We start from the raw sequence: 17,491 nt of genomic DNA, 5'->3' as shown, positions 1-17,491 counted from the left end.
GGATAAAAGAAGAAGAAGAAGATACACAAGGTACAATAATTAAAATTTTCTTTTATCACAAAAATTTTACAATATATTTTAATGTTATTTCACATCACTAATTCACTATAATAAAAAATATTTTTTCAATAAACTTTACTAAAAATCATAAATAAATCATCTTAAAATGATTTGCACAAAAATCTTTTCAATTTAAATGAAATATTTTACTAATTAAGCTTTAAATTGTCATTCTAGATACACTTTACAGTACATCTACTATGTTACGACTTATCTTATTTTTAAATAAGAGCGACGGGCGATATGTATATATTTTAGAGCTAAATTCAATTTATTTATCTTTATAAATTTACTTCAAAATCCACTTTCAATAAATTTTTCATATTTATATTCATTTAAATATATTTAATATAACTTAACTCTACTTAAATATAAGCTACACCTTGATCTGAAATAAAATTATTGATAAATTTAAGAAAATTAATATTCTTTTGAAATATTCTGCTAACGACGGTATGTAAACTGATTACAAATTGAAGTAAGGTCCAACGTGGATTGTCAATTATAGGACAAGTTCCTCTGAATAGACTAAAATACTGCCAAATTTTTTAAGTTTCAAGAACATAACTTTTACTACCTAAAAGTTTAAATTTTACATTTTTAATAATAGGGCATCTAATCCTAGCTTATATCAAAAATTTTTTAACTTCAATTGGATTTACATAAACTTCAAATTAAATTATAATTTTACCTAATAAATTAATTTTAAATTTTATTTGAATAATTTAACTAACTTTAAAATAAAACATTTTTATTATTTGTTTAACCGCAACTGCTGGCACAAATTTTGTTAATATTATAATTATAACTAAGTCTTAATTTCTTAAATTATTAATATCAATAATTGCTTTTAAATAAATAAAATAAATTTTTTAAATTAATTAATAATCACACAAAAATTTATATGTACAATTAATTTTAAACAATCTTGTAAGCTAAAATTAAACTTTATAATAATTTACAAAAATCTTGTACTTATTAGAAATTTATTAATAAATTTATAAAAAATAATAAAATTTAAAATAAATATATAAATTAAATAAAATATATATAACACATAAAAATAATTCTTAACTATAATTTTGTCTCCTTTAATAATAATTTACAAAAATCTTATACTTATTACAAATTTATTAAATAACTTAATTTTAATAGAAACTATACAAAGTTAAATCAATAAATATCTATATTTATATAAATATTTAATAAATAATAGATATCTATTAATCTAAATTTCAAAAAATTTTTAATTTAGAAATCGTTAAATTTTATTAGTTATGTTTTGTCTAATATTGCATTCAAAAATATTGCCAAACATATGAATAATTTATTAATTAATGTTTATATATCAAACCATTATTATTACAACCCTATTTCATTAAATAATTTATATATAAATTCCACTCTTATATATTTATATTTATAAAATATTTAAAAAATGTGTCATATATAATATTTTAAATTATGAAATAGATAATTTATTTATAGATAATTTATATTATCTATAATTAATTTTATACAATATAAATATATTTTAAAAATTTATAATTTTTTTTAATTATAATATTTATTAATTAAATAATTTAATTTACATTTAAAAATAATTTGGGTTTATTTTGAAAATAAATAATTTACTTTTTAATTAAAAATTCAATTTTTTATTTATATATATGTCTCTATTTTTTTTTTAATTTAACTTCAATAGAGACGATACCAGGTTAGATCAATAAATATCTATATTAATTTAAATATTTAATTAATTAATATATCAACTGTCGGTAATAGGGACATAAGAAATACTATATGTGCATATGAACTATCTTACCAGCACATTCGGGAATAGGGGTTTCTCGTAAAGTTAGTTTAACTGGATGACGGTCATACTTATTTAATTTACAATCGTACGTTGGTTTAGAATTAAAAGAATCTCAGATTGCATTTTAGTAAGATAATACTTAGTTAAAATTTATATCTTATTTTCGCATTTCTATAGGTGCAATTATGTTCGGCAATAATGATATTTTTCTCTTCGGATTGATTAGAAATATCTGTAACTATTTTGAGTGCGTAACATATTCCATATCTATGGAAGTCTTGTGTGTAAATTATGAAATTCTTGAATTATCTTGAACTTGGCTGATCAGTATAGGGAATTCTTGAAAAGTTTTAGTGTCCATACTATTGCGAGCATCTGTTCTTCATTTGTAGCTAGTGCTCTTCAGCCTGATTTAATGTTCTTGAAATAAAAATGTTTGGTTTGTCTTGTTGCGCAAGTTCTCCACGTAATGCATACTGTGAACCAATTGTTATAAGTTGCAAATCAGTTTTAAAGTTAGGATAAGATAATAAGACATCTTCTCAAGTTAGCGTTCTTTTAAATTTGTTGAATGCTTCGATTGCATTTTCATTGAGAGTTGTACGTTTTTTACCTAATTATTTTTGCAGACTCGTTCTTCTTCCATTCTTAAAAGAATCGTCAAGGATTTTGGCGTAGTCCTTAATAAAACGATGAAAAAAGTTTGAGCAACGTAAGTACGATCTTTTCTTTTACTGGTTTTATTTCATCCCATTTAAAGAATAATGAATCCTAAAAACTCGACTGTGCTTTTTAGATATTCACACTTATATTGGGTTGAATTTTCATATTTGCCTTTTCCAAGGTTTAAACAATTTTTTTGATATTATCGAATTGGGCTTTATTATCTGCACCAAAAATTAAAACAGAATCTTTGTAAACATAGCATGATTTTTCTATATGTTCTCCAAGAATGTCAACAGAGATCTCTGTAAGGTAGTATGTGCATTTTCTAATCCAAATGGGAGTCATATAAACTCGAATAAATTAAAGTAGATTAAAGCTGATAAAGTATTCTTCAAGTCCATGACATTGTTTAATGCCCAGTGGTTCCTTAATTCACTCAGAGATTAAAGTTTTCAAATTATTGAAAAGAACTATATTTATCAAAAAACCTGTAAAATGTACAACTAAAGCTGTAAACTGATTTATCACAGCACTTTAATTTTCCATTTAATAATACTTAATATAAAAGCGCAGAGTTAATGTATTGAAGGAGGATAATTCCAACTTTGAAGGAATACTCTCTATATTAATATAACGTGGTTGCATATGTTCACATTCGTAGTGATATTTCCAAGTCACGTAATGGTTCACGTAATGCTGTCTATATATAGATATCGGAATAGGTGATTTTGAATTATATCCGAATCTGGTTTTGTAAAATTTATTTGTTTTTTCAAGTTGTTGTTTTTTAATTTCGATTAATTTATTGAATCTTTCCTTTGAAAACTAACATAAAATTTATCAAATCGTAAAGCTAGTATATTTTGTGTTATTTCCTGTACCACTGTACTGGAAATTATTACATCATCACTAATTTATAACGAAATTAATAGTTTTTAAATATATTTTGACAAAAAAAAATATGGACAATTTGATATTAAGAAATACAATTTGATATTAATGGATAAGTTTGTTCCTTAGTAAATAATTTAATTGCATCACTAAAAGGTTGAACCACCCCCATAAATCCCACTTTATTGGGTCCCTTACGAATCTGAATATAACCTAAAACTTTACGTTCTAATAAAGTTAAAAAAGCTACACCTACTAAAACACAAATAATTAATAATAATCTTCTTAACAAAGATATATAACTTCATTTAAAAACAAGTACTATTTACTATTTGCCTTTTCAACTATTCAATGGGCAGGTTAAACTTTAAATAAATATTCAAAAGAGATATATTTGTTAACCCGTTAAGTACTAATTTCAGACTTAAAGTTTTACGGTGAAATTTCTATAGTATATAGTAAAATAAAACAAGTTTAAGTAAATGAGAAATATTTAATATTTAATTAAAAATTACTCTCACTTTCTTCTTATCTAACATATATATAAAATATTCTTTGAATATTAAAAAATATTCAAAACTAGCCGCGTGGTGTATCAAATGGTGATCCGAGAATATAAAATTTGCCGAAAACTTTATTTAAACTTTTGAAATTTTATTATTTAAACATACTGATTTACTAATCTTATCATTATTATTTAATAAATTAAATTAAAAATACAGTTTTAGTATATAATTAAAATGTAATAACTATTTAATATTAAAAAATAAATTATAACAAACTTTTTAATAATCGCTAATTCTAAGCATATAATTAATTTAAATACATAAAACTTTCAATAATTTATTTTACAGCTTATCCTATAAAATATTAAATTAATTATTTATTTAAATTTATATAAATAAATTAAATAATAATCAATTCTAAATTAAATTTATTTCTTAAAAAACTAGATACCATATTAAACGAAAAACATTTCATTTCTAAAAATTTATTAAAAATAATATTATTACATTAACCTTTATAAATTTTTAACTATTAATAAATTGAAAAAAATATTCAAATAAATATTATTTATTTAATAAACCCTGATACACAAGGAATCCTCAAGGCAGCCGTAGACCTGGAGCACCAGCTAAAACTTGGAGAAGAACAATTGAAGAAGATTTAAGAGAAACGAACTTTTCCTGGAGTGATATATGCCTCCAATCAAATAACCAAACCCGATACAGAAATATGGTAGAGGCCCTATGCTCCACTGGGTGATAAGGATAAAAGGAAAAGAAGAAGATACAAAAGGTACAATAATTAAAATTTATAATGATTTGCATAAAAATCTTTTCAATGTTAATGAAATACTTTACTATTAAGCTTTAAATTGTCATTCTATATACACTTTTCAGTACATCTACTATGTTACGACTTATCTTATTTTTAAGTAAGAGCGACGGGCGATATGTATATATTTTAGAGCTAAATTCAATTTATTTATCTATATAAATTTACTTCAAAATCCACTTTCAATAAATTTTTCATATTTATATCCATAAAAATATATTTAATATAACTCATTTCTACTTAAATATAAGCTACACCTTGATCTGAAATAAAATTATTGATAAATTTAAGAAAATTAATATTCTTTTGAAATATTCTGCTAACGACGGTATGTAAACTGATTACAAATTGAAGTAAGGTCCAACGTGGATTGTCAATTATAGGACAAGTTCCTCTGAGTAGACTAAAATACCGCCAAATTTTTTAAGTTTCAAGAACATAACTATTACTACCTAAAATTTAAGTTTTCCCTTTTTATAATAGGGCATCTAATTCTAGTGTATATCAAAAGTTTTTTAGCTTCAACTAATTTTTAATAAATTTTAAATTAACTTATAATTTCACCTAAGAAATTAATTTTAAACTTAATCTAAATAATTGAACTAATTTTAAAATAAAATATTTATATGTTTGTTTAACCGGAACTGCTGGCACAAATTCTGTTAATAATATAATTATAACTAATTCTTAATTTCTTATATTATTAATATCAACTACTGTGATAATAAAAATAAAAAAAATTTTTAAATTAATTAATAATCACACAAAAATTTACATGTAAAATTAATTTTAAACAATTTCTTAAGCTAAAATAAAACTTTTTAATAATTCACAAAAATTTTATATTTAAAATCAATATATTGATAATTTTATATTAAATAATAAAATTTAATATTAAACTATAATTTTAATAAAATATTTATAATCCATAAAATTAATTCTTAACTACAAATTCTAAATTTATATTAATTTACATTTAAAAATATTTAATAAATTTTTAATTGTTAAAATAAAAGTAACATAAATATTAATGTTTCTATTTATAAAAAAAATTATTTTTCAATATTTTAAATTAATCAAAATAAAAATTCTATATTCAAAAATATATTTTTATTATTATGTTGAGGAAAGTTGAGTTAGTGCACCTGAGCACTTTTACTCTATATTAACTGCGAGGTTTCTTCAAAACCTCTCTTTGTATCTTGACTGGATTATTATTTATCTCATCATCAGACTAAGTAATAATTGATCTCAGATCAATTAATTAATTTTTACGATAGAGTATACTAGGTTTGATCAATACATATCTATATTAATATAAATATTTAATTAATTAATAGATATCTATTAATTTAGATTTCAAACATTTTAAAAATAATAAATCGCTAAGGATTTATAAATTTTATTATTTATGATTTATCTATTATTCCATTTAAAAATATTGCCTAATATATAAATATTTAATTGATTAATATTTTTATATCAAACAATTATTATGTTAGCCCTACTTAATTAAATAATTTATATATAAATTCCACCCCTATATATTTATATATATGGGTCATTCTTTTACAAACCGGACGGATTTTGGCAAAATATGACCTCATGACCTCATTTCATAAAATAAGAATCTGTTCTATACAGATGCTATTGTTCAGATCTGTTCCTGGTAAAAGAACAGAAATAACATAGTTAAAGCCATACAAAAAAAAAACACGCCCAAAAATTAGAATTTTTAATTGTGTGATTATGTGCTGCAGTTTTTTAGGTAGTTCGGCTACTATGAAACTAATTAACTTTTTAATTCATCTATATAAGAAAAGTTTATTAAGCGGTTTAATTATGTTAAAATTCATAATTTAAAAACAGAAATGAGGCGGAACTAATTTAAAATGTTGATTTTTTATGTATACATTTATTTTAGAAATAAAAAGTAAAGATTTTTGTATAGATTTTCTTCGAAAATTGATTTAACGGTACTATAGTGCATATGAGTAACGTGAAGGACACCTGATAAATTAATTTTTTTTAATTACTTCTAAAAGGAATATCACACCGGAAATATTTATTTTTTAAGTAGAATTTATATATTAATTTGAATCAAAAGTAAAAAAAAAATTTGTGTGACATATTCCTTTTCTTTTTATGAAAAATCGTGTGTATGTGTTTGGTGTGATATGAAAGATAAATAAATTTTTAAAAATACTTCTAATGACAATATCGTCCAGAAATTTTTGAGATTTATGTAGAACTTTATTACTAATCGAAATCAAAAATAATTTATAAGAATATTTGTAGAATATTCTTTGAAAATTCATTCAATGGAAATGTAGTAAGCGTATGCTTGATGTGTTTTGCGAGAGAAAAAAAAATATTAAAAAAATTCAAAAAAAAATGGTATCTTGAAAATTTTTATTTCGTAGTAGAATTTAAAAGTGAATCTAAATAAAATATAAAAAATCAAAATTTAGCTGAGTTTTGAGAAAATTTTTTTTTGAAATTTTACGGTTAATATTAGTATTTAAATATAAACAATTTTAATTGTTTAAACAATTTTACAAAAGTACAATTAAATATCTCTGAAACGCTGTAAACGTTTCTATCTTTTATAAAAGTTGAGATATACCCATTTGAAAATGTGTCTACAATGCCAATTCTCAAAACCCGACGGATCCATATCTCCTAGGAGAAAAATCACGATATTTTTTCCCGAGATACGGGTCTTGTTATTTTATGAAAGGAGCTCATAAAAAAAATTTCAGTCAAATCGGAGATCGTGAGGTTAAAAAGGTGTCCGAGTTGTAAGAACTGTGTGCCCTCCTTAAGAATTCTTTTTAAGCGATGGTTTCAAGTGCGAGTTCCTTAAGAAGTCGAGGAATTTAATTTGAGCGTTTGAACATCTTGTATAGGTACTATGCTACCAAAGCATGTCTCCACTGCTTATTTAGTAAGTTACTTACTTTAAGATTTGTCGTTTCCATTGACATAAGTTATTTATTACATGTGAAAGAACATTTATATGTCAGAAAGTTCTTTGAAAGTTTTGTGAGAGCTTCGGTTTGTTTAGAAAAACTTTACTCAAAATTATATCATATAGAAAATAATATAAATAATTGATATATTAAACCTTTTTTATGTATACATATTATAAATCTATTATGTATTGATTTAATAAAAACAAAGATTTAGTAAATACTTGCTTTCTCAGTACGTTTGTTCACAGCTCAGCTGTTGTTTATTTTCATTTTACATATAAAACATATGACAAATGTTTTAAATTTTGGTAAGTCCCATGGTGAGAAATTTATTTTTATGGGTTGCATTCAACATTTTTGGTCCAATTTTCCTTGCTTTATTTTTAAATAAGTTAATAAGCACGGAAGCGGATTAAACGGATTAAAATGTATTGACATTAATTTTAAAATTATGAAAACACTGAAATGAAATCATACAGCAAGAATGAGTTAGTTGATAAATTAAATCGAGAGTATTCCTCTCATAATTTGGTTTCTAAAAAGAAATCAACTGCAAGAAAGGTGGTCAAGGTAACTTCTAATGCCTTTCATTAAAATAGATTAAATTATTTTACTAATTTTAATCAGAAAAACAAGTGAACACGAATAGTTGCTGTGTTCAATTGATGTATATTGATATATTGGCGGACTAAATACTAAGAATCTTCAGTAAAATACACGAAATACGTGAGCAACATAACTCCATCCCAGGTAGAAGGAATAAGAGAAGGATCTCAGTAGCTGCATGGCAGAATAGATGGAAAACTCCATTAAAGGTAGATGGACCTTCTCACTTATACCTGTAATCGACGTATGGTTGAAATGAAATTATGATGAGACAAACTGCCATCTAACACAGATTTTAACTTGACACGAAGGTGCTAGTCAGAATATAGTATTTATGAAGATTCTCAACCTCCAAGAATAGAAAAAAATAAAATAAAAAAGAGGTGGTTCGACTTTATTATACCTAGTAAGGAAGACTTAACTTTACACAAAATGGTATCCTTTAACATGGTAATACGGCTTTAAAATAGGTGAACGAGTCGGCTGTGGTATATTTTCTAAAAAACTGAATCTTAACTTTTTACTTCGATTGCCTAAGCATTTTTAGGTAATGCGTAATGCAGAAATCGAGTTTTTTTGGGATAGCCAAGCTGCCATTAAATCCTTGACAGATACTACAGCCACATTTCTAACAACTCGAAAATACCGGGCTTCCCTTTTTAAGGTGGACTTGTCAGCATCAAACTCATTTGGGTTCCTGAACACTGTGATATCTTAAGCATTTAAAACCGACGAGCTTGCCAAAAGAGGCACTCACTTCTCAATTAATGATGTCCCCAACTGGTAAGTTAAACTGACAATCAAACAAAAATATCTAAACATAGCTAAGTAAACTTGGACAGACGAATTCGACTGCCACATCTCTTGATGGAGCTTGCCTAAACTGGACAAAAAATGCACTAGTCAGCTGATTCAACAATTAAGGCGAAACCTGCTTAGCTTTACAGTATCGTTGTTGACAGGTCACAGCTAATAGAAAAACATGCTATGAAACTGTGTCTACCCCAGCTTATAATGACTTTTGTCTAGGTTGTGGCTTTACAGATAAGGTTGTGGCTTTACAGATGAGAGGACAAGTGTGCCCCACCTCATGTGCCAGCGTCCACCTTAAGGTAGGAAATCATCTTATCGATCTAACCGAGCTGTCATCCTGCTCGGAACTTAGTCAATTTTATAGAATTGTCTAGTTGGTACAACTTTACTACATGAGAGAGTCGTGCCTTTCCGCGTTGGTCGTTCCTAATCTGACCTCTAGTTTGTGTATGTACTAACGCTAATTCTATGGTACAACAACGAGCCATTCGAACCCACGCGTTATTAATGGCGTGGATTAGGTTTCGAACTATAAATTTATATATAAATAAATGTATAATTTAGACATAATCGTAAAGTGAAATAGGTGGATCCAATATGCATGTGATTCTGGAAAAACATCTTGATTCTATCTATCCTTAGTAGTGAATAAAATATTATCGTTGTCGTTTAATTTGGCGAAATGCTGGTAATACACATTTTTGATGATAGACGTCTACTTTAACTACTGCTTTTGAGTAACTCTGAGTTAAATACTTCGGATAATAGAGTAAAGTCATGCAACACAATTAGAAACCTTAAGCTTCGATAATTATTTGTTGATTGTTTTAAACAATATATGTGAAAAGGACGTCAGATTGAAACTCATAGCAAAATAAAAATTTGTGAAGTTATTGCAGTGGTTCCAAACCATATCAAATTTATCCGCTTATGCTTATTCGAAGTTATTATCTAAGCACGGCGAATATAAATGGAATTAAGCATCGCAAGAACAAAATGAGAACGTGCGAGTAGTTTTCGTAACTTTTAATTTATGCATATCCTGTGACACTAATCCTTTAAGTAACATAAACAATAAAACAAAGTTGCATTTTACATCCATTAAAATACTGAATAATTGCATAGCACAAAGCTCACATGCATATCATTGTTGGTTGAGGAGACAAGGATGTAAGAATGTATCATTAATGCAAACAAGGTAATGTCTCTGCAGACGCAGATGCTGGCATACGCATCGACATCCAGAAACGGTGTTAGCGCCATTCTTATTGTTTTTTCCTGTTGTTTTTGTTGTGTTAGTTGACATTTCTGTTGCTAATGATATTGTTGTTGTGATTTGTTGTTAGAACATTGTATTGTTATACATGTAGTGAATGAAAAATTTTGCGCACAGCTAACATTTTTCAATGCACTCCACTATTTTCAATTCAAATAAAACTCTTAACACACAATAACAACATCAGCAGCGAGTAAAGTATTACTTGCACTTCATATCTCATGAATTTACGTAGTCTGTTTGTGCTATCGCCATTACAACACCACAGCTATTGTATCCTTCATAATCCTTACTAATCCGAACACAAATACCAATACCAATACCAATGCCAACACCAACACTGATAGTCGCACTCACTGACTCACTAGCAGCCACAAACACGCTGCATATCAGCATGCAAACTATGTCCAATATTATCGTCAACTTCTGCTGTGTTTATATGGTGTAACGCCATCCATCAATTGTCATACGGGCAGCCTTGCTGTTCCTGCTTGTAGCTCGTTAGCATATAAAATCTACAAGCACTTAGCTACCGGATCTTCGCATGCGGCGCACAGCACACTCATTGTTTTTATGCATGTATTACTCGTAATGTCCACGTTTGGATTATTCGATTGGCACTGAAATTTGCACACACTTAGTTGGTGCCAAAGTACGGTAGAAGCGTTCTTGGGTATTATACTCGTAAGTCCTAATGCAAGTCGTAATGCACATGGGAAATTGTGTTTAGCGGTATTTACTATCTCTGTTATTGTATTAACCGGATGTGGGACTGTGTTTAATTTAATGGTTATTTTATTAAAATTTATTAAATCAAATTTAATTAATGTTAATTTTTTCTTGCCGAAAGTGGCTTGTCTTTATGACGAAAGAAACTATTTAAAAGTAAGACGGATTCGAATGGTAAAGAAAGAAAGGACAAAGGTTAAAACTTATTTAATTTATTGAAATTTGGCTAACCATACAACGCTATTTTGAGTATTGCCAAGTACTCTTCATCAGTGGTCTTAGGAAATAATCGAATTTTTATTTAATTAGTTTAAAATCCGTATATAATTTGTTTGGACTGCAAGTGCCAGGCAGTCCAATTAATTAAGCAGTCTAATTAAATAAGATTTCGATTATTTCCTAAGACCACTGATGAAGAGTACTTGAATAAATTAAATAAATTTTTATCTTTGTCCTTTCGATTCCGTCAAATTTAATTAAATTTATTTAATTATTACTTTCAAAACAATTTTCTTCAGTTTTATATGTCGATAAGTTAAGGCAGGTCCGGCTGGCTGGAAATTATGCATATTCCTATTGGTGTTCAACGAACTGGCACCATTGTATTATTATCATTATTTCATTGCCAGAGTTATGACTATTTATAATAATAATAAAGTTTGTGACTATATAAAATAAAACTTCGGCCCTCTCATCTGCTAGAGTCACCGAAGTACAAGTTCCATTAGTTTGGATTTGTGTAATCCAACTAGGCCTATATATAAGTTTGCAATAAGTTTCATTTAGATTTTTAAGACTGTTAGAAAAGTGTGTTTTAAGTGTGAAATGTTTTATATCCTAACAAAAAATTATATTTACTTTCTATCTTATATTGTATGTGTATTTATATAGTGTATAGATTGACCTGTTTATCCGCCACATAAGCTAATCACACCTCAGTTATGATTAACCGTCATAAATAGACAAACAAAAATACACAAACTTCAGTTGCACAAAGTGGCATAGACAGTTTTTGGCTGTAATAAACGATTAAGTTTTTAAGAGTCTTAGCTACAACAGAATATACATGCTCACTATAAAATAATTTTAATTGAATCAAAATTTAACAGTCCGTGCTCAATCAAATACATTAAACAATCTTTGATTTATTGAAATGAAGCGCTAATGTGTCATATCAGCATCACATGATATGGAGGCAATAAAGTATCAGTTTCAAGTCTAACAGTTTGTAAATCAGTTACTGCTGGTCGGATGAGCAATATTTGGTAATATTATAATTGCCATAAGACACTATTTCACCGCCCAGTTAATATTTCAAGTAGTAATCGTAACGTGGTTCAAATAGCACAAATAGAACCATTATATAAACATCATTTATTAATTAAGGGATTAATTAAAAAATATAAAGAATAAATAATTGTCAAGATTTGTCCAATCATCACATAAGGTTCTTCGACTGGTCGAGCTCCAATTCAGGTTAATAAAATAACTGTAGATAATATAATTCAAAATAAAATTTGATTAATAAGATTAAATTGTAGCCCTTGAAATTTTCTTTTATTATAAAAAGGTGTATTATTAAAATAGCAATTGATAATACTAAAGCGATTACTCATCCTAGTTTTTTAGGAATAGAACGTAGAATTGCATAAGCGAATAAAAAATATCAATCTGTTGAATATGAATGGGAGTTACTAAAAGGTTAGCTGGAATAAAAATATCTGGATCTCCTAATATATATGGATTTATTAGAGTTAATAAAATAAAGAATGTAATTAAAATAATAAATCCAGTGATATCTTTAAAAGTAAAATAAGGATGGAGTGGAATTTTATCAATATTTGAATTTAATCCTATTGGGTTATTTGATCCTGTTTGATGAAGAAAAAGAAGGTGAATTATTGTTATTGCTAAAACAGTAAAAGGTTAAATGAAGTGAAAAGTAAAAAATCGGGTTAATGTTGAATTGTAAACTGCAAATCCTCCTCATACTCATTGGACTAAATCAATACCTGAATATGGGATAGCGGATAAAAGATTAGTAATTACTGCAGGTCCTCAAAAAGATTTCTGTCCTCATGGTAAAACATATCCTATAAAAGCAGTTGCTATTACTAAAAATAAAATAATAACTCCAACTAATCGGGTTGAGTATATTTATAATAATTGTAACAGATTCCTCGTCTAATATGAAGATAAATACAAATAAAAAAAAATGAACCTCCATTAGAATGGAGAGTTCGTAATAGTCATCCATAATTCACAACTTGACAAATGTGTCTAATTCTATTAAAAGCTATATTAATATCTGCTGTGTTGTGTATGGCTCAAAATAATCCAGTTAAAATTGAAATAATTAAAAATAATCCTAGTAAAGATCCAAAATTTCACCAAGAGGAAGTAATGAGATTTGGTAAGTCTACTAAAGAATTATTTATAATTTTGAAAAGAGAATGTTTGATTCGTATAGGTTTATTCATTATTTTATAAGTCGAATTGGTCCAAAAAATATATTAGTAATTTTAACAATTGCAATTAAGGTAATTAATAAATAATTTATTAAAAAAATTGAATTTTCTTCAATTAAATTTTTTAAATTAGTTAAAAATATAGATTCATTATTTATGAATATGTCTATGTTAATATAATTATATATACAAATTCACAAAACTGAAATTATTGAGATTAATGAAATTGTTGATACTAATCTTTTAATAGAAAATGAGAATATCTCATTTGAAGCAATTGCTGTTACATAAATAAATAAACTAATATTCCTCCTAAAAAAATTAAAAATAAAATATAAGCAAATCAAAATCCTTTTGAAATGAATCCTGAAATAATTGAAATTAAAATCGTTTGAATTAAAAGTATTAATCCTATTGATAAGGGATGATTTAAAAATAGAAATATAATACTTGAAATTAATATTAAAGTTAAAATTAATATATGTAAAATTTCATGAAATAGTTCAATTAAGATAAAAATTTTGGGACTTATGATAAAGGATTATATCCTTTTTCTTGAGAGTTTTAAAAGATTATACTTATTTTTGATTTGTAAGACAAATGTTTTTGTTAAACTACTAAAACTTAAAAAAAGATCATTTGTTTTGATTATTTTGTTCTGTTCTAGTATTAATTGGAGTTTTTTCTTTTATTTCTAATCGAAAACATTTATTATCTATATTACTAAGCTTAGAGTATATTGTTTTAATACTTTATTTGTTTTATATAGTTATATGAATATAATAGATTATAGTAATTATTTTATAATAATATACTTAACGTTTAGAGTTTGGTATTTCTATTTTAGTTTCTATAATTCGAACTCATGGAAAAGATTATTTTCAATCATTTAGAATTTTATAATGTTAAAATTTATTTTATTTGTTATATTTTTAATTCCTGTTTGATTTTTTTATAATATATTTTGAATGGTTCAAAATATATTATTTTTATTTAGATTTATATTAATTTTATTTAATATTTATAGAAATTATTTTATAAATATTTCTTATTTTTTAGGATGTGATATAATTTCTTATCGATTAATTTTATGAATCTTTTGAATTTGTGCATTGGTATTTATAGCAAGAGAAAAAATTTATAAACTTAATAATTATAATAATTTATTTATGATTAATGTAATTATTACATTAGAGTTTTTGGTTTTAACTTTTTCTAGTATGAATATTTTTGCTTTTTATTTATTTTTTAAATGAAGTTTAATTCCAATTTTATTAATAATTTTAGGATGAGGGTATTAACCTCAACGTTTACAAGCTGGAATTAATTTATTATTTTATACATTATTTGTATCTTTACCAATATTAATTGGTATTTTTTATTTATATGAAAAATTAGGAAATTCAAATTTTTATATTTTAAGTAATTATATATTTAATTATGAATTATTGTATCTATCTATAATTTTAGCTCTTTTAGTTAAAATGCCTATATTTTTAGTTAATTTATGGTCACCTAAAGCTCATGTTGAAACTCTAATTTCCGGTTCAATAATTTTAGCTGAAATTATATTAAAATTAGGAGGATATGGTCTTTTACGGGTATTTTCTTTTATTTCAGTATTTTATTTAAAATGAAATTATTTTTTATTAGAATTTCCTTAATTGGAGGTATTTTAGTTAGATTAAATTGTTTACGTCAAGTTGATTTAAAATCATTGATTGCTTATTCTTCTGTTGCTCATATGGGGATTGTTTTAGCAGGAATTATAAATTCAAGAAATTAATGAATTTGTGGAGGATATAGATTTATAATTGGGCATGGTTTGTGTTCTTGGTGTTTATTTTGTTTAGCTAATATTAGATATGAGCGATTAGATAGACGGAGATTATTAATTAATAAAGGGTTATTGAATGTTATACCTTCTTTAATTTTATGATGATTTTTATTAAGATTAGGAAATATAGCTGCTCCTCCTACATTCAATTTATTAGGGCAAATTTCTTTAATAAATAGAATTGTGGGTTGAAGACTTTACTTGAAGAGGGTATTTCGCTAGAAAAGCTCGGTCCGTGGTAGTAAAACAGGGTAATGCGGCTAGCGAAGGGCAGGCGACACCAAAAAGATTCCAATCTTACAGCTCTACACTAACATCAAGCTATAAATCGACAAAACGTATTGCATTACAGTGCAGAAAACGTCGATAATAAATCGACAGTGACTGCATCTGCTTTGCAGATTTGCATCAAGATGAAAGAAGTGGAGGCATCACACGGGATGAACTTGGTCTCAATAAGGAAGTGGCAACGGTCTCGGTAGGGCAGACCTTCGTAGCCTTTCATTCAAAATCTATTGTTCGCTTTGAAAAGATGGGTGTACTGCCACACAATATCTCAGAGGCATTTGATCCAATGAGGAAATTGGTAAGGTGCAAAAATGCATCCTTAACAAGATGCACGAAACTTGACGAGTTTCTGTAACCACTTTGCTGGTTACAGTTTAAAGCCCGCATGTTTTACTATTAACTGTCTTTACGCGAAACTGTGACCTGGACTAAGGAGACAATCCCAGCTTTGAATACGTGAAAAGAAACTCAACTGAAGTTAGTGAACGAAACAGAAGTGCCAAAGTCTGAAATCTATGTTGGCTACTTTCAGTGTTAGCTTCTTGGCAAAATGGCTGAATTTTGGAACAAATTGAGTGCCGAAATTTGAGCATGTGAGCGCTTTTCAGGGTTCATAAACGCAATTTTGTCGAGGTAGACTCCATTTCGTCTGAAATATTCAAAAATCTGGGCAATAACGTCTTTTATGAACTTAGTAGCGCCTTGCTGAGACCAAGACATAAGGCAAACAGAACCAAGGTTGGGGTTGATGATGAGCAACCATCAGAAAACGAATGACCCAGAAGTCGAAAACGGGTCTTAATTCCGCTACACCACCATTAAATGTGTACAAGAGCAAAATCAGTGCCTAAGCCAAAAACCTTCCGCTCTCTCTAGTCGTCTCAGGAGGTGGGAAAAGAAAGACCCGGAGGTTGCGAAATTGCTGTGTGGGAGGAAAAGCGGCAGGGTCTGGAAGGGCCAATCTCGGAAATAATTTCCCGGACTCCGCCACAACCGTAAGGTTCTAGGAGGCAGCTTCATTCCCTCCAAATTAACCTCCACCGGGCTATAGCAGCCGCCTATAGACTCAGTGCCCTGGTGGAACAGCACTGTCTGGAGTTTGTGGTCATTCAAGAACTACGAGCCGCAAACGGATGTATAAACGGTTTGCAGACAAAAACGTATAAATTAAAGTATGACAAAACATCATTAAATCTCTTTCCATTTCAGAGCTCATACAGCGTGATCTAGTGGCAGTACAGGCAGAAGTGCCTAGTACTAGGGTAACAAGAGTTTCAGCAGCTTACAGAATACTGCCGTATCCGAAACCAGCTGTGGGTAATGTGCTGCGACGCCAACACACATCACACGGTATGAGAAAGCACGGACGCTTCTTGATTATATCAGTACTAACAATTCAATGATAGTAAATAAAGGTAATTAACCTACTTTTGGAAATCCGATAGGGGGAGAGATATGAGGTCTAACTCTAGCGAGCGCATTTTTATCTAATAACATTTCAAATTCGAGGGTGTTGGAGGAAAACTCCTTATCAGATGATCATACATACGAACATACGCTTTGATTTGGAAGTTGAAAACATTTTCGAAACAAGAAATGTTAGGAAGACCAACTGGTTTCTATACCACTTCTATACAGAGCAAAATATTAGTTGTCTTAAGGAAAAGATAACTAATTTTCAACAACTAAGTCTTAAAGTTAACAAACTTGAAAACAATATTACAGATG

At 27.2% G+C, this 17,491-nt stretch overlaps 1 protein-coding gene across 1 annotated transcript in view; it reads left to right on the top strand.

Annotated features, from left to right (window-relative positions):
- Positions 1 to 15,326, top strand: part of LOC119688584 — a 25,242-nt gene extending 9,916 nt beyond the window's left edge. The window contains exons 2-4 of the mRNA XM_038103257.1: positions 13,467 to 13,583; positions 15,109 to 15,239; positions 15,318 to 15,326. Of these exons, the coding sequence (XP_037959185.1) occupies positions 13,467 to 13,583; positions 15,109 to 15,239; positions 15,318 to 15,326 (257 nt within the window). The remainder of the gene's footprint in view (positions 1 to 13,466; positions 13,584 to 15,108; positions 15,240 to 15,317) is intronic.
- The last annotated feature ends 2,165 nt before the right edge of the window (positions 15,327 to 17,491 follow it).

This window comes from Teleopsis dalmanni, chromosome X (assembly GCF_002237135.1).
Source record: "Teleopsis dalmanni isolate 2A chromosome X, ASM223713v2, whole genome shotgun sequence".
Lineage (NCBI taxonomy): Eukaryota > Metazoa > Arthropoda > Insecta > Diptera > Diopsidae > Teleopsis > Teleopsis dalmanni.
The sequence above is the reverse complement of the archived record's forward strand: the minus strand, read 5'-3'. Positions and strand labels throughout refer to the sequence as shown.